At 35.1% G+C, this 20171-nt stretch overlaps 1 protein-coding gene across 2 annotated transcripts in view; it reads left to right on the top strand.

Annotated features, from left to right (window-relative positions):
* Positions 1-13772, top strand: part of LOC149786565 (uncharacterized) — a 94261-nt gene extending 80489 nt beyond the window's left edge. For both annotated transcript variants that reach the window (XM_089977072.1, XM_089977074.1), the window contains 3 exons: positions 3331-3516; positions 4349-4455; positions 7532-13772. In XM_089977072.1, the coding sequence (XP_089833198.1) occupies positions 3331-3516; positions 4349-4455; positions 7532-7957 (719 nt within the window). In that variant the 3' untranslated portion in view covers positions 7958-13772. The remainder of the gene's footprint in view (positions 1-3330; positions 3517-4348; positions 4456-7531) is intronic.
* The last annotated feature ends 6399 nt before the right edge of the window (positions 13773-20171 follow it).

Raw genomic sequence — 20171 nt, 5'->3', positions numbered from 1 at the left:
TAAGAGCATGCAAGGCATTAAAGCCGCTTTGTAATTGTAATTTGATGTCAGCATCAGCTCCATTTCACAAGTCTGGGTGCCGCTTTGCGATCGTAATGTGATATCATCATCTACATTACACAAGCCTAGGTTAAGTTTCGGCAAACATCTTTTTCAAACAAAATTTTTGCTGCCCTTAAGTGTCCTATGCTTTGACAGCCATGATGGTTTATGTGGTGAAACCTTGACAGATTTTCAATCATAGGTTCAAATTTTTCTGGTTGTAAAATTGTGAACATAACCTAGTTGGAAGATACTGTATTGGTTCTAATACATGTACTGTATTATTAATACTGTACATTATTATCAAAGTCAAGGACATAATTTCAAGGTCACTGTCTAGTCTGGAAATAAAAATGATTTGAAATTCCTCCTTTACTGAATATAGGTGAAATTTAATGAATGAATAATGGTAGAGATTGACAACTGGAATTTGCTTGGCATTTTAATTTCGAAAAGATTGTGCTGAAGATTAATCACTTGCATGAAAATAATGCAGCATTTTTTGCAAGCTGTTTGTTACATTAAAAGTTTCCTATGCTATAAATTCCCCCCTCTTTTTTTTTTATTAAGGAATAATTTTCCCCATAAGTTTTCAGTCCATAGAAGAGACTTGGGATTTGTCTGTATAGGAGGCCAGCATATTATGCAAATACCAGAAGCTCAAATTATGTACATCACCAGCAGTGACACATTTCGGTACCAAATCTCGTTAAGTGTGAAGTGTAAGCTGGTAGCTAAGTGTTCAAGATGGTATACCTCAACCAATGCAATAACAGCAACAACAGGCACTGAAACCTGACGTAATGAAATTGAATCTATATATTGGCAACATGTTTTCCTCTCTAGAAAAATCAAATTCCAGGACCCATAATAACAGCAGTAACAAGAACAAGCACTCTTGTTTATTATGGTCCCATACCCTTATTTAAAAGCATTAAAAAAGGATATATGGTATGAATAGAGTTGATACCAATACATGAGGACTTGCTGAGGAATGTGATTAGGTGTTATTCTTTTGAGTGGAGCTCTTAAGATCTGTATTGTAATCTCAGACAACCTCTTCATTGTGGAGACTATAATTGTATAAATTTCCTTTTTGACACTCTTGTAAGAAGGCACAAGGGTGTGGAGTGAAGAGGGCAATATGACACAGCTGCTGTATATATCCCATTACAAGATGGTTGTGCTAGTGATCAGTAATGACCCAAACATGTTTCCATGGTATCTGGTACAAAGTGTGATTTTAAAGAAAATGTGTATGCTTATCTAGCTGGCTTAAGCTGAGAGATGGATGGGGCTGATGCAGAACCTTGGTAGATCTATTTACAAATTAAGGTACCTAGATGAAGGGCTCCAAAAGAAACCATGTACTGTTTGTATATAGCCATGTAAAGTGCCTGGCTCACATGACTTCTGACTTGTTCAGGTTTTATAATATAGGGTCATTTGTCATATTCTTATCCATGGACATAGTCAGGTGTTCAAGGAAAATGACCGGAAGATCATTACCATTTTGATTTGAACATACTTAAGGGTCTATACCATCCTGAACTCTATGACATCTTCAATCAAAATAAGCTGTACTTTTGATTTGCCCATCCCAGTTCTAGAATAATGTTAATGTAACTGCCTAGATAGATTAAATTCCATACGCTGATATGATAATACCATATATACTTTCTTATAAGTCGAGTCCAACTGCAAATTGCACAGACATAGATCTGCCATCACATAATGTGCTGGCAGATCTCGGTCTGTGCAGTTTATTAAGAGTAATCAGTTCAACAAACAACATAGACCCTGATTGGCAGGCACATTATGCTTTGGCAGAGAATGATCTTTGTTGTTTGCTATTTGACTCGACCTGTAAATGAGTATATATGGTAAAGTATTCAAAAATGATTCCTAATATTAAAAGCTAATATAGTACAGATTTAGAAGTTCCAAAATATGTAATGTCCATACTGTTCTTAGTGTCCACTTCCCCATATAATAGAATTCTTGATCATGTTCACAGTGCAGAGATCATATGTTGGTACTGTGGTGTGCTTCACATTTAAATTTACAGTAACTGAGTTTACTAGTAAAAGACAATAGGCACAGCCTCCATATTGATTAAGGGAATGCAAGTACTGTATAGTTTTACTAAAATAAGTGCTACTTTGACTTTGCAATGCTTCACAGCTCCTTAGCTGGTTTGTATCACACAGGACCTTTATGTTTCACGTGACTGGAGTACTGGTGGTCCTTCCCACCCACCACCCACTCCCAACAAAAGTGACAATTACCAGAATTCCTAACTCCCAAGATTTTTCATTATAACACTGTTCAAGTACAAGGCCTTTCACTATAACACTGTTCCAAGTATAATGACCTTCATTATAATACAGTTCCAAGTGTAAAGCCCTTCCTTATAACATTGTTCCTGTTACAAAGCCCTTCATTATAACACTGTCTCAATTATAAAGCCCTTTATTATAACACTGTTACTGTTCTAAGGCACTTCATTATAATACTGTTCCAAGTATAAGGCCCTTTATTATAACACCATTACTGTTTCAAGGCCCTTCATTATAACATTGTTCCAAGTAAAAGGCAGGTGTGGTCATGGATCCCATTTCAAACATTGGTACCATGTACTTACTTACACCTGTATGGCAGTTTACTTGATGGTTTCTATGGACAACATTATAATGAGGGCATACTGTAAGGCATCTAATTTTAAGGTGGATGAGATCTGATTTAGAATAAGCTGCATGTCACAAAAAGTTGTGGCAAGGCAGGTATTTTTTGAAATTTTGGGTTGAACTTCTCTTGTGCATTACACAATGGTATGTGCCATAGCTAGCTTGAAATGCATACATATGCTTGTGAATAGAAGTGAAGAATGTCATGAGTCTGTGATTACAATGTTCTAAGTATGACTTGTACTGTTAAAGATGAGAAGGATTTAGCCATTGCCAGGGGGAACTAATCTGAGTTTACCAGGTTGTATTAGCTGATAACTTATGCCTAGACAGCAATTGTTTTGCTTTCATTTTATTTTCCTCTGCTGTGCAGACATCCACACAGCAGAATTTGGTTAAAGGTGAGAATGCAGAAGTGGTCTCCTGGGTAAGATAGGTGGTGTCTTGAGTGAGAAATGGATTGGGGGACCTGTTGTCATTTATTCTCACCTCACACTTTTTTAGAAACAAAAAATTAATGTTTGTTGTTTTTTAGTATAAATTTAGAATGTGTTGTACCTCACAGCTCCCCTGACCTGATTTTATAATTTTGTCATTTCAGAGGGTTCCCATGCCCGTCAGGATTCAATGGAAGTCAGTTGTATGACCAATAATCCACCAGAAGAGTGCAATTGTTCGCGATTCAAAACACTGGAGCGGCGCAAGCATCGTGATCGTCAGAGATGTTTAGCTCATTCGCTGGTTGGGACTCCAAACTACATTGCTCCAGAGGTGCTACTTAGACAAGGTGAGTTTACATTGAAGTAAAAAGACAATCTCTCAGATATTGAAATTCATACTAGTACACATTTCTAGGTAAAATATTTCTTCAGTATAATCTTTATAAAGATTTTGTGTTTTCATACTGTTCATTTATGCATAATTTGAAATCATTTTTTAATTCCTCATTAACTTTTTAACTTGATTCATGTCTTTTCAAATTCTGTATCTTTTAAACTGGTTATACATTTGGAACATCTCAAAGCAGAGCTATGATTATTCCATTTCTGGTATTTAATCACTGTTTCTGGTATTTAATCACCATTTCTGGTATTTAAAATATACAGGTTCATGGGATTGGTAGAAAAGAGTAATAGGTAAACAAAAACTTCTGCCAAATAAGAGAAGTTTTGGTCATTGTTGATGTAGTTTTAAGATAACTCTGTAAAATCCTGAAATTGTTGAGCTTTAGCATATCTTTGTATCAAATACACTGATCTAAACAGCACTGACCCAGATTCAGCCAGGAAATCTTGAGCTTGAAATTTGAGTTTTGTTAAGTCATAAGTGATGTGGGTTTTTTCCTTCAAAGTTTTTTTCTGGCTGGAATTTTAGTAGAAACTCGAGCTCAGACTTTTTTTTATCTCCATGCCTAATTTGCATAGCTTGCTGTTTAATCAGATGCTTGTAGAACATGTATAAATTATGTAAACCTGGATCTGCCAGGACATTATGCAATGACAGCATTATGGCAGATCGTATCTGGGTCCATGCTGTTTGCAGTTTGGTTGTAAATTCTTAATATATGCAGGCAGATATCATTGTTGAAAAGTGCTAACTGCATATTTTGCATTTTTTAGGGTACACTTCATGTTGTGATTGGTGGAGTGTTGGAGTCATCCTGTATGAGATGCTTGTAGGACAACCACCTTTTTATGCTGCAACCCCACAAGAAACTCAGTTTAAGGTAATTATCTATAACGGTTAACTATTGTCATCCTTCTGCTCATTACTGCCAACACCAGCACTGCATCACCCTCTTCCGTCTGGGAGCTATGGTGGGACATTGGTTAGGATGCCATGCTCACAGTTTGTAGATTGTGGGTTTAAATAATTCTCCGATCGGCTTTGGTCAACTGCCCTAGCATGTGCATACATGCCAACCATTATGCTTTTGGCGTAATCATTAAGCTTTTTTCCACTAAATTATGCCTTATGCATAAACATATATGGATTACGCGATTTCAGTATATCCCCCTTCCAAAAAGAAATTAATAATTTGTTTTCTCGTTTTTATTAACATCCCATTAATCCCACAGACCGTATTCTAGAAAAGATTAAATAAAGACAAAAAACATCAGAGATGAATACATTAATTACATAACACAGCGTTCCATTCTAGGGCAGATTCACACCCATTGCAGGCTGCGTGGAAATGATTTTAATATTATTCATGGTGATAAATTTAATGTGGAGCAACACTTGAACACTAAAATCTTGAATTATACTAATTCTAGTACTAAGGTAACGTTTATTTTACAGCAAAACTCAGTTGTGGACACAAATGTTATAAATGCATAGGTGTTATTTACCGAGTTCTTAATAGAACAGGGCCCCCGAGTGGCTGAGTGGTCTAAAGCACTCTCCGTTACGGATCACTGCCATCTCACCTCTGTCTGCGTAGGTTTGAGTCTCGGATTCGGCCAATGTGGGTATGTGAGAGAGCTTGCCAGTAGCTTCTGATGGGTCGGTGGTTTTTTCCGTGGATTTCCTGGGTTCTTCCTCCACCTTTAATACTGGCCGCCATGTATAGCCTATCGTGTGCTGAAAAATCGTGTTAAACCCTACAACAACTACAACTTAATAAAACACAGAGTACCATTAGCGGTAGAAGGTTATGTTGGTCCTGTGATCAATTGCAGAATACATGCATGTGCAAGAGCAAAATCACCTGATATTGTTCGGTGTTTAGCTGAAGATACTTCTCTTAAAATTGCAGAAGCCATGAAAATTGGGTCATTTATATTGCCACAAACGGGAGTAGTAATTATGATGACACAAAGTTGTACCCAGTTTGTGTAAGAGACTTTCACAATGAAAAGGGCAAAGTCAGAGTGCTCTTATTTCATTGTCAGAATTAGCAGTAAATTCCACTGTAGAAAACATTTTTGATTTACATAATAATGTTTTGAATAAATGTGATATAAATTGGCAGAAATGTATGGTTTTCAGCTGATAATGCATCAGTGATAACTGGTATTCATAAAGGAGTTGCATTCTATATTTTGAAAAAGGTCTCATCAACAGACATCACAGGTTGTCTCTGTCATTTGATGCACCTTGCTGCACAAAAGGCTGCCAATAAATTAGAAGAATGCCTGAAGTATCAAGTTGACATTCTACCAGACAATGTACTTCATGCAGAGTTGATTTTTTTTCATCTTATTTCCCAGCTAAACGACCCAATAACTGGAAGAAATAAATTTCCTCTTCTTTGTCAGATTATGAACAGAATATTGGTTCTTTACCATTCGAATGCTGGCATTGAGAGATTGTTCTGTATTGTTAAAAAAAATAAAACTGAATTCAGATCCAGGCTTAGTAATGTAGTACTTAATGCTCTACTGGTGTGCAAAACATTCATAGTCTCAGCTGGTACATAGTGTTTTGAAATGCAACATGCGAGTCTGTTGCTTTTTAAATCTAAAAGTGCTACATATGAAAACTGTAATAATTGATTTTTAATGACAATAGGGGTTTTAAAAATCATTTTGTAGATATGCTCATTGAATTTGTTTCATTTTATATATGGATTACTCTTTTTCTTCTCAGATTACTCTTTTTGTCCACTTGGATTACACTTTTTCCTCGCCAGGGGTTGGCATGTATGAGTGTGTCTGGGCAAAACATTTTATTTTCCTTAGCATTAAAATGTTACTCAAGTACGTTTATGCCATAAATAACTAATCAGCCCTTTTATGCAACATGCAAAGCAATATGGCCTAATGCTAGACACTTTGTCGTAGGATCCGAGTGTTGAGGGTCTGAACTTTGCCATTGCTATTGCAGTGTGTCCTAAAGCAAAGGTTTACCCTTCATTGCACTGGTATGTCATCTAGAGGGACTCATGCACTCTGGTTCCTTAATGCCATAAAAGCTTGGTTAAGCTTGCAAGAATATTCATTGGGGCCCTGTCCAGATGAAAAATTGGTAACACAACAAGCATACATTTTGTGTCTTTGGTTTAGAGAAGTGTTTTGCACAAAGCATCATTTCCGTGATAAGTGCTGGAAGGATTATTCTAATGAAAGGCCAGACCATCAGGTCACATTATTTGACCCTGCCATGATAATCACCAGTAGCATAGCACTGTCTTGAAATCAACATTACCCATGGTTTATTTCATTTCATAAAGCAACTGATTTAAAAATATTGAATACCATCTATACTCACTTATAAGTCAAGTCAGATTGCCAAAAAAATGATTTTAATATGCCATATCATAAAGTGCCCTACAGTTTAAGGTGTATGTTCTTCTGATTAACAAACTGCACAAAACCTTATCTGCTGGCATAATATGCAGTGGCAGATCTGGATCTGTGCAGTTTGCAGATGGACTTGCCTTATAAGCATGTATATATGGTAGATGCTGTTATTCTTGCAAACAAGCAAGATCTTTATTAAAGAAAACCAGTTTGGTAAACTGGTCTTTTTGTATGAAGCAGAAAAAGAGAATGCTTATATTGATCAAATGCATCATTATAAAATATTTGGTTTTTTTATGGCAGGCTGAATTGTTTGGACTGAATGCTTAAAATTAAATTGTTTTGGATTGTTTGAATGATTTTGCATTTTATGCATTTTTAGTTAATAGTTTTGCTCTAAAATATCCCAAATATACTGTTGATCAAGATAAAGTTAGGGATACATAAAAGTTAGGGGTACATAATAGCATAGGGTGCAGATAAGACAGTGGGTTCTGTACTACAAATTTTACCTATTTTGTAGCAAATATGACAAAATATTTTTTTATTATATTTTAGGTAATTCATTGGGAAAAGACATTGAAAATTCCAACAGAGGCAAATGTTTCGGAACCAGCGACTGATCTGATAATGCGATTGTGCTGTGCTGCAGAAAACAGACTTGGAAAGGAAGGAGCACTAGAGATTAAAAAGCATCAGTTCTTTTCTGCAATTCAATTTGATGGACTACGTCGACAAACAGCTCTGTACATTCCCCAAATCCGCCATGCAATGGACACATCCAACTTTGATCCTATTGACCCAGACAAATTTAATGATGAGTCAGATGACGAAATGAAAAAGTTAGATCATCCAGAAAATGGAAAATACCCTGAGCATGCCTTCATTGAATTCACATTCAGGCGTTTTTTCGATGATGGGGGTCATCCCTATCCTATGCGAGACTCTGATTCAACAACAACGACCTCACCTGTTTATGTATAGTGTTCAGCGATATGAGTGTATGAGATGAATGGTGTTTACTCAGAGATAGAATGGAATGTGTGATTATGTCATAGTGTTCATTTGAATCAGCATTTGTCTGAGAATGTGATAGTGGTAAGAAAAGGTTGTTGCAAGGAGGTGAAAGAAATAGGAGATGGAGAGAGAAGATTTTCCAGGGTGCCTTTGTTAACTATCTGTGATATTCAAACCATGTTGATGATCTGTTCAGAATGATGTTGATTTTTATCGTAATTTGGCCAAAGATGAACACGTTGACCTTCAAGAGCAATGTTTACTGTTGCAATGATTACAAGACATAAAACATTTTATAATTATTTATTTTATTTTAACAACTTTTTGAAACATTTTCAGTAAATTTTGATGTACTGTATATACTCACTAATAAGATCAGTCCAACTGCAAACTGCACAGACCCAGATCTGACATTGCTTAATGCACTGGCAGATCTAGGTCTGGAGTTTGCTAGGAATAATCATTAGTACAAACAACAGAGACCCTGATCTGCAGGTGCATTATGGTACAACAGATCAGTATCTTTGTTATTTGCAGTTTGACTCGACTATCAGCAAATATAGACAACATAAGCAGGGCTGTGAAAATGTGTGACTGGTACTATTACCATCAACGGGAACTTCAGAATAATGACAAAAATGGCATTTCTTTGCAAGGCTTCATTTCTTTTTGACAGCCATGAATATTTAAAGTATTGTGATAATTCGAGTCTTTAATTGTAATGGGATTTGTTGTTTGTTCAGATCAAAGTGTTGTCTTTGGTTAAATTACAGAGGGTAAGATTTGTAGTTTGTAGGGATGTGTCCTATATCAGATATTCTTTTGTTCCTGACAGATGAAAGGGACAGTAACCATGGATATTAAATTTATCAGAAACTTAGGAACAATTCTTATGAGATTACACTTTTTTCATTCTCGATATGAAATAGGATGTCACACTGACAAGTGATGCTTTATTGTTCATAGGGCCGTGTTACTGCGTTTAACCATATACAGCATACACCTAACAGCTGACAGCATAGGCCCAACAACTGACAGCAAATGCCCAACAGCTGGCAGCATACACTTACCATATGTACTCTTTGTAAATGTTAGATCCAGCTGTAAAGATGATAGACCTAAATCTGGATCTATGCAGTATGTTAGGTGTAATCAGTACAACAAAAACACTTACCACATATACATTCATATGTAGAATCGAACTATAAGCAACATGTACCAAGATCTGTGATCATATAATGCTCTGACAGATATGGGTCAATGTAGTTTGTTAGAAGTAATCCATAGAACTTGAAATATAGACCCCAGTCTGCTGGTGCAGTATGTAAGGAAAAATCTGTGTCTGTGCCATTTGCTATAAGGAATAAAATAAAGAAAATGAACTTCATAGAATCTGATCTTCTGATGCATCATGAAGTGGCATATCTGGGTCTGCACTGTTTGCAATTGAGTGTGTGTTGTATATGAGCAAACACATTAGTAATTAGTACTTGGCATTAAGTATCAGAGTATGTCTCTATTTGATTTCCTCTTTGAATAGCTCTGAAACCAGTTTACTAAAGAATATATCGGAATATTTAGTGCTTTTCCTTATTTTTCTGGAAAAGCTGTCAAAGGATTGAAAGGAATCATTTCCTACTTACATGCGTTTTTTATGTCATATTACTAAAGGAAATCACACATTGGTTTATTCAAATTATTTTTATACTTTTATAAATGGCTGGTACTGCAGACTTTCACCATATCAATTTCTAACAATTTCACAATGAGCATAAGTTCATGGAGACACTAGATTTTTGGAAATTTTAAGTCCTAACCATTTTCCTTGTGTTGACATGCAGGGGTAGCAATGAGCAGTGGATTAAGTCAGATAAAAATGACAGTCCTAATAATTCCCCAAACCATCCCATGCACAAGCAGTAACAGAACAGTAATAGTGACTGGTAATTGCTCCTTAGAAACTTCATTAATTCCAAGCTAACTCAAACTGCTATGATCCAAAGAAAATTGAAACATCAAGTGCTAAAAATATATTATTTAATTCCAGTACTTTGCAATAAACAAGGTTTCCATTTTTAGAATCCCATAGACTTTAGCATTAAATGAGAAGTGTGTGTGTGTGTGTGTGTGTGTGTGTGTGTCTTTGGTTTTCTAAACATTGAAACGAGATTTCAGCTTAGTACTGTTGTTTACTTTCAGTTGTGCTTGTGCATTTTTCCGATCTGGTTTAAGATCACAAGGATATTCTAATTGTGCAGGATTTTGCTACTTTTTAACAAAATTCAACTACATAATAGAAAAGAAAGCATACAAGCAAATAAATACTTAAATTCCATTATTAAGAAAGAAAGAAAAAGAATAGTTATTTGCATTTGCAAAGAGACTGAACTTTTGAAACAAAGCAATTACTTGAATGGTCACTGGTAAATTTACACCCCTGCCTTGGTGCACAGATTATGTTCATCCAGTTTCAAATCATGGATGTTTGCCAGTTGCCATCCCATGTAAGGAAACTACTGTACAAAGAATGAAAAAATTTAAAAAAAGAAAAAGGATTCTCTACTTGCAAGTCTCCACATGGTAACATTTTGGTTAACATTTTTTTGGCAAATAGGCCTATCAGGTTTTCATCAGTATTAAGAAAATAAAGGTTTCCATCTAGAGAATGGAAAATTCCATTTGAAAATAAAGGTTTCCATCTAGAGAATGGAAAATTCCATTTGAAATTAAATGTTTCCATCTAGAGAATGGAAAATTCCATTTGAAAATAACAGTGGATATAGCTGTAGTATAAGTAGCTATAATGCTGGGTGAATATAAATTTATGGCAAATCATTCCATTGCATGGAATTGATTAATATATGAAGACTTAAGGTGACATTAGCAGCATGTATTTTAATGTCTTCCTTCTGAACATCCTGGAACAATAATTAATTTACGCAGAATTTTTTATAGGCTAACATATCATTTGTTTCTATGCAGAAAGGAACTTTTTACAAATAAGGATTTTCTGTGCATTGTTTCGTGTTATGCTTTAGCTGTCAACATAGATTTCAATAAATCTAGACTTGCCACTTCATTTGTCTCACTATTTGAGGTTAGCGAATTTAAGTATTGATTAACATCTTGTGGCTGAAACAAAGAGTGGTTGGCCTAGTTAATTTTGGGAGAGTTTTACAAAGCTGCTTTTATTTAAAGTTCAGTATAATCAGTTTCCCTATGTTGAAAACCAAGTGATTTATCTGTGTTGATCTTTTTTCTTTTAATTTGTGATCAGTTCATTTGAAGACTCTAATGCTTTGAAAAAAATAAAAATGTATTCATAATTTAACCAGAAAGGAACATATCTGTTAGAGAAAATATTTCTGTTGCTTTTAATTTGTTAAGAACAATTCATTTATTAAGAACAAGCTTTATGTATTCTATTGAAGAATATACAATATGCACTATGGATGAATTCGAGCATGATGTATTTTTCCAGACAAGATAAATTAATGAACTGTGTATCATGTTGTAATGTCCATCTGTATACATGTCCATGTCTTTTTCCAATTTCCTCCCCCACAATGACACAAGTTCTCCACCATCTACAGTACCCAGAACTCTTGTAGATGGTGTGCACTTGTGGATAGGAAACAAATCCTATCAATTTTGGGGTCAACATATAAAAGGTCAAGGTCACTGACTGACAGAAGGAAAATGGTTTTCACACCATAACTCACGTTTTCCATCACTCTGCAGGTACCAGACTTTATGGGTGATTTGCACCTGAGGTTAAAAAAACAAACAAAACCTTATTGAATTTGGACTTGAGAGGTGACATTTCAAGATAACTATAACTGAAGTGTTGCAGCATAATAACATCAGTTCTACCTTACATACTTGGAACAAACTTTGTGGAAGGCTTGCACTTGGGGGCAAGGAAGAATCCTATTGATTTTGAAGTGAATGGGTCAAAGGTCAAGCTTATTGTGACTGAAGAAAGAAAAGTAGTTTCTGCATAAGTCTTTCATCTCTATCAAGGAGTATTCAGCACGAGGTGGGCATGTAATGTGTTGTTCATGTTAGACTTATTGATCCTCTAGAACAGAAATGTGCTAAAATGCTCAAGTATGCAGTTCTTGGTTGTAATAATAAAAATAAATTTTACTGAGCCCAAGAGATTGATGTTGTTTGGATCATAAGCATTTTTGGATTGACTTTGCTTTCATTGAAAAATCTTGGACTAAGTCTAATAGTAGAAAGTACCAGTACACTTTTTGTACATGATGTTTGCATAAACATGGAATTTGAAGGGCATTAATTAAAGAATCAGAACTATGATATTGCTGTTTTGTGTATTGGAAGTTAGTTTCTTGTGCACAACAGATTTTAACATTAAACTTTAGTGCCCAAGTTCAGTTTGTTCAGGACTTCCGTTCTCTTTGGATTTTTAGTTCTTTAATTTCAGGAGATTCACCATCTAATATACAGATACATTTTTCTGTGCTGCAGAATTATTATTTTTTTAATTATAGTTGAATACTATGGGCCCAGTCTGTTGTCTTGTTATTTAAGAAAAGAGTTTACAAATGTTTTACTCTAGGAATCACAAATTGTGCATTGCATAGTGCGAGTTGTACATAGTGTAAAATATTATAACAGTGTGATAGATAATTAGTAAATGTAATTATTGCAAACTTTGTGGTCAAGTACTGATGTTTATTGTATCGTTTACAGTATGTACTCATTCATAAGTCTAGTTTAACAGCAAACTGTACAGACCCAGATCTTTTGTTGCATAATGCATTGACAGATTGGGATCTTTGCAGTTTGTTTGGAGTAATCAGTGGAACATGCAACATAGACCTTGATCTGCTTGCACATTATGTGTCAGCAGATCAGGGTCTATGTCGTTTGCAGCTTGGACTCAACTTATAAGTGAGTATATACTGTACCTTGAGTGCCAATAAATCTTGGGTCATCTCAGTTTCAGTGTACTGTATATGCTAGCAGGATCGACCCAGATCTGCTGTTGCATGATTTGGACAATCATTGTCATCTTTGTTTTAATTTTTATTTCAAACAGTTCTAGACTTTGATATACTAATGCATGTGTGACATGAAATCTGAGACATTGTGTGAATTATATGCAAGTACATGCAGTAGGCGGTGCATTATGTGAATTAAATTGTATCATAAATTAATTTTCCAGATTGATTTCAAACATATCCGTAAATTTTGATTACTTTTTTAAAGGAAAGATCTAACAAATTGAATTGAAAATTGACCTCAGAGATTAACAGTGAAATACATATTCAGTTTCTTTATAATTTTGAGAGATAGCTTCAGCACATTTTTTTTACTTACAGTAAAAAAAAAGTGAAGTGTAGTTATTTTGTATAACATTTGGCAACCCAAGTTTTGAGGGTCAGAGGTTAAGAGGGTAAAATATCAATCAGTTGCTTGATCACAAACCAATATGAAGTGCTATTGTGCTTGCAACTGGGCTTCCCATGTTGCACTAATTTGTAAAATATTTAGAATTTTATGTATAGCTGCTGTAAATTAACCAAATGGTGCATTGCGGGAAGCTATGATCGTGAACTTGTAGTTACCTGTATGTATGTATGTGTATATAGCAGCTTTCTTGTATGTGTATATTGTCAGTGCGCTTGTGGTGAGTGCACCCGGTGTACAGACCCTTGTTATGGTTGGTTATTACACCACATTGTTATAGAGCTAAACATGAACATGTTAATGAGCAATAACCTAAATAAACAAAAATATATTAAAAATTAAACATAGTTCTTTTATTTGTTTACTGTCATCTTTATGTTGTGTCTATTCTTGTTTTCTTATTTCCTTGTTTCTCTTCTTTCTCTGTCACTCTTGAATTTCAACATAGCATGCAGTCTAATGATGCTACCAGTAGATAGTTTTTTGGTGAAGTCATAAGGTTATGTAATTACTTACATTAAAGTCAGTGTTCTGCATTATGTCATCCTGCATTAAGTCATCCAGTGTTATGTGACATCCTGTATGATATGACATCCTGCATCAGATCCTGCATTATGTCATCTATATCTATATTATATGACATCCTGCATGATATGACATCCTGCATTATATGACATCCTGCATTATATGTCATCCTGCATTAGATCCTGCATTATATGACATCCTGCATTATGACACCCTGCATTATATAACACCCTGCATTATATGACACCCTGCATTATATGACATCCTGCATTATATGTCATCCTGCATTATATGACATATTGCATCATATGCCGTCCTGCATTACATGTCATCCTGCATTACATGTCATCCTGCATTATATGACATACTGCATTATATGACATCCTGCATTATATGTCATCCTGCATTATATGACATCCTGCATTATATGACATCCAGCATTATGTCATCCTGCATTAGATCCTGCATTATATGACATCCTGCATTACATGTCATCCTGCATTATATGACATCCTGCATTATATGTCATCCTTCATTATATGACATCCTGCATTATATGTCATCCTGCATTAGACCCTGCATTATATGACATCCTGCATTATATGTCATTCTGCATTAGAACCTGCATTATATGACATCCTGCATTACATGTCATCCTGCATTATGACATCCTGCATTATATGACATCCTGCATTACATGTCATCCTGCATTATGACATCCTGCATTATATGACATCCTGCATTACATGTCATCCTGCATTATATGACATCCTGCATTATATGTCTTCCTGCATTATATGACATCCTGCATTATATGACATCCTGCATTATATGTCATCCTGCATTAGATTCTGCATTATATGACATCCTGCATTACATGTCATCCTGCATTATATGACATCCTGCATTACATGTCATCCTGCATTATATGACATCCTGCATTATGTCATCCTGCATTATATGACATCCTGCATTATATGTCATCCTGCATTAGATCCTGCATTACATTCATCCTGCATTATGACATCCTGCATTATATGACATCCTGCATTACATGTCATCATGCATTATATGACATCCTGCATTATATGACATCCTACATTATATGTCATCCTGCATCCTGCATTATATGTCATCCTGCATTAGAACCTGCATTATATGACATCCTGCATTACATGTCATCCTGCATTATGACATCCTGCATTACATGTCATCCTGCATTATGACATCCTGCATTACATGTCATCCTGCATTATATGACATCCTGCATTATATGTCATCCTGCATTATGTGACATCCTGCATTATATGACATCCTGCATTATATGTCATCCTGCATTAGATCCTGCATTATATGACATCCTGCATTATATGTCATCCTGCATTAGATTCTGCATTATATGACATCCTGCATTACATGTCATCCTGCATTATGACATCCTGCATTATATGACATCTTGCATTAAATGTCATCCTGCATTATGACATCCTGCATTATATGACATCCTGCATTACATGTCATCCTGCATTATATGACATCCTGCATAATATGTCATCCTGCATTATATGACATCCTGCATTATATGTCATCCTGCATTAGATCCTGCATTACATGTCATCCTGCATTACATGTCATCCTGCATTATGACATCCTGCATTATATGACATCCTGCATTACATGTCATCATGCATTATGACATCCTGCATTATATGACATCCTGCATTACATGTCATCATGCATTATGACATCCTGCATTATATGACATCCTACATTATATGTCATCCTGCATTATATGACATCCTGCATTATATGACATCCTGCATTATATGTCATCCTGCATTATATGACATCCAGCATTATATGACATTCTGCATTATATGACATCTTGCATTACATGACATCCTGCATTATATGTCATCCTGCATTATATGTCACCCTGCATTAGATCCTGCATTATATGTCATCTATATCTATATTATATGACATCCTGCATGATATGACATCCTGCATTATATGTCATCCTGCACTATATGTCATCCTGCATTAGATCCTGCATTATATGACATATTGCATTACATGACATCCTGCCTTATATGTCATTCTTCATTATATGACATCCTGCATTATATGACATCCTGCATTATATGTCATCCTTCATTATAGGACATCGTGCATTATATGTCATCCTGCATTATATGTCATCCTGCATTATATGTCATCATTCAAGGTGAACTATATGACAGAGCTAAATCTGATGAAACTTTTAGTCATTTCCTAAAATCTCTGTATAGAAAAAGTAGCATTGCAATTGTCAGTGTGTAATGAAAGATATTAGCTCTTTCACATCCATGCAGACATGTAATTGGTGACTTGGGAACACACCTGAACAGCGGAACAGTATACAAGTAGATGCAATGAAAACAAGGGAGATATTTATATACGTTAATATCTACCACAACAAAATTTTCCAATTCTCTATAAGGTAAAAAATAGCTCTTAAATCTTCTAACTGTACTTCTGGTCAGCAGTATGTACAAACTTGATTTGGGCTGTTCCATTTAAATATGCATGGTACCCAGGAAGGCATTTTGTACAAAATATATGCCAGGGTACTTTGATTTCACAGAGTTCATATTAAAATGATAAGAAAATTCTAAATTGCATCTATGGGTGAGTAGCCCACTTTAAAAGTGCCTTCCCTGGGTCCCATGTATGTTTTAATGGAACAGCCCTTTGGTTCTAGAATTGTTGAACTTAGCTCATACATGGTTGCATTTCCATTGCAATAACGATGTGATGTATCATATAAAGCCAAGCTGGATGATGAGCCCATCCATACATTTCTACCAAATTTTCCCTGGTCTAGTCATAAGCCCAGTCCTACTTTTTACCACATTTACAAGGAGGGCCCTCAGGGCTAATTGTAGGAGAAATAATGTGATCCCTATCAAGGGTGAAAAGTCTTTTATGAAAGATACATTGTATGTCTGGAGAAAAAGTTTGCAACCAAAGCAATATGAATACCCAGTTCTATAGATTCAGGTGGTAGAGCACTGGACTTGTAATTCAAGGGTCACATGTTTGATACTTGCCCAGGCTGGCTGCTTCAGCATGTCTTGGGAAAGACACTCAGATCCCATTGCCTTGGCTTGATATAGCCAACAATGTGTTACAGGTGCTGTTAAAACAAACAAAAAATTACTAACCCATTCTATTGAAGGGTGACCTAAAATGTGGGTACACACCATTTTGTACAGGAACATAAAACTACTGAAAATAGTTTTGTAGGTCTTACTCAAACCTGTTCACATTAAAATTGCAAAAATAACCCAATGATCTAGTTAACTGATAGGACCATAATTGATGTTGTACAAACTGGACATAGATATGTAGTGGATGTGTGACAAAATAAGAAATCTTTGATCAGACTCCATGGTCCATACATCTAAATGAAAATGTAAATATATTTTATATATTAAAAGAACAGGTGTCATATGAACAAACAGAGAGACAACTACTGAATGCTTCTGTCATTTTTATGAAAAATATTTGTAAGACAATAAAGAGTAATTTGTTGCATTCCATCTATTTATAATACAAGAAATGAATATCCTAGTTCCACAGATATTTCAAGATGCTGAATATTCTTATCATCGTTGAAAACATTAATTCTTAATTCATTCATTAATTCTTCTAAACTACAAACATTGTAGTAGTACTATTCCATTTAGGAAGATCTAGTACTAAAAGACCAATAACTTGTTTCTATTTTTGTATTTTTACATTCACTAAATTTTGTCCATAGAGGTACACAATACACTGTGCAGCAATTAGACCTGAATAGAGCGCTCCAGTCGCCTAAATGGTTAGAGTGTCCACCTCAGATACAGGAGGTTGCTGGTTCGAATCCTAGCCAAATCATATCAAAGACTTATAAAAATGGTACTAGCAGCTGCCTTGCTTGGTGCTCAGCATTAAGAAGTTAGTGTTAGGACTGGTCTGCTTAGTGTCAGGATAATGTGACTGGGTGGGACATCATATTACATGTCTGCAGCATGATGACCCAATGCTAGACATCCCTATAAACTGTCACACTGCAGACATTGTAGCAGTATGACTGAAATTATTTTTAGCTGCATTAAAAATCCAAATCACACACACACACACACACACACAAAGATTTGAATAATCTAATTTTGATTTTCAAAGAACAATTTAAGAATTACATAAAAAGCATGTTTATTCAAGTACACAAAAATCTGTAACGTGTAAAATCTGGATCTTAAGAAAGACTGGATTCTAAAGAAAGACACTGTCACTTTCATGAAAGTTGGATGAATGAAACTTGTCCTTGAGAACTGAATCTTTTTTATTTCACAATGATGCATTTTCTAACAACTTGAGTATTCTTGAAAATGACTACAGTGGTACTGTATGTACATACTTATAGGTCAGGTCCGTCTGCAAACTTCATAGACATAGATCTGCAGTTGCATAAACAGCCAGCAGATGTGGCTTTCGGCAGTTTGTTAGAAGTAATCAGTAGAACAAACCACATAGACTACGATCTATCATTGCATTATGTTATGGCAGATCAGTGTCTATGTTGCTTGAAGTCTGACTTGTCTTAAAAGTTAGTATATATACAGTATGTAACAAGGACACTGGTGAAGCCAGAAAATGCCCGAGGCTGGGGATATCATTTGCTGTGACAAAAATATGTGAATGGACCCACTGAAGCATTCACAGATTATAAAGATGAGTAAGAGATCATAAAACTGAAGTTTTTTTTTGGTAGCTGTGTTATCAAAAAGCAGAATTTTTAAAGAAAGTTTTGAGGTCAAGATAGTACATGGATTTTGGTTACAAATATGATACCTATTTTTATGAGGATATTTGACTGTAGGCAGTTTTAGTATTTGATTTGTATGAAATTTAGGATCACACCTGCCACACCTCCCCTGGCTATATACATACTCTGGTGATTCAATATATATTCCTCCAATTCGTTTTTTTGAAAACTTACCATATATGCTTGCTTATAAGACAAGCCCAACTGTAAACTGCATAATGTGCCAGCAGACATGGGTCTGTGCAGTTTATTAGGAGGAATCGATAGAACAAATAAAATAGACCCCGATCTGCAGGTACATTATGCTACAGCAGATCAGGATCTTTGTTGTTTGCAGTTGACTGGACTTACAAATGAGTATATATGATATTTGTCCATGGGAAAATTTACTTGCCAACTTAAATTTTCAGTTTTCTAGCTTAATCATGGTTTTTAAATCTGAAGTCAGTATCCTATAAAGATTATGGTATTTATTTAATCTTAAAAACATAATCATAAATCACATTATGCTCTATGCAGATTGTTATGTGCAATTATAAAGAGGAGAAACTGCCTCACAAACAGTATCAGATTTAATTTTCCTTGATGAGTTATCCCCATCTGAATATTACCTTGCTATATGAAACATCAATGGTAATTTCAAAAGCAAGATAAATATCTGAATGAGAATGTCCTTTTTTTGTTTATCTTGCAAAGTCAATAATGTTTTGAGATTAGTTTGTGTATGAATCAATTGCTCATGTGTATATCCACAAAATATACATAGAATATTTTCCAGTAATAATGACCCTGATTTTTTTTTCTCTTCATATTAAGGGTGATATTTAGCAAAACTACTATGGAAAAATTTAAAACAATTAATTTCTGCTACATTCAATAAAGAAAAACTTGAGATTTTACAGCGTATCTTTTAATACAAAAGTTAACATACCACGTACATGTGACACAGTGGTAGAAACACTGATGGAGGTCAAACCCAGTCAAGTCATCGGGTCATGTGTTGTTTTGAAGTACTGTATATACTCATGAGTCCAACTGCAAACTGTACAGACCCAGATTTGCCATTGCAGAATGTGCAGCAGATCTGTGTTTGTGCAGTTCATTACTAGTAATCAGAAGAATAAACAACAGAGACCCTGATCTGCTGGCATAATATGCTTGGCAGATCAGAATCTTTGTTGTTTGCAGATTAGGGCATTTGATGTTTGCAGATAAAGATATTTTTAGTTTGCAATTTGACTAAACTTATAAGTGAGCATGCATGGTAACACCCTTCACATAGTTATTTGTAAATTTAAATATTGCAATATAGGTGGTCAAAGGGAGAAAGACCAGAAATTGTGTCAATGCTGAGAAAGGTCAAGT

Source organism: Sinohyriopsis cumingii, chromosome 12 (genome assembly GCF_028554795.1).
Source record: "Sinohyriopsis cumingii isolate HCF-2022 chromosome 12, ASM2855479v2, whole genome shotgun sequence".
Lineage (NCBI taxonomy): Eukaryota > Metazoa > Mollusca > Bivalvia > Unionida > Unionidae > Sinohyriopsis > Sinohyriopsis cumingii.
The sequence above is the reverse complement of the archived record's forward strand: the minus strand, read 5'-3'. Positions and strand labels throughout refer to the sequence as shown.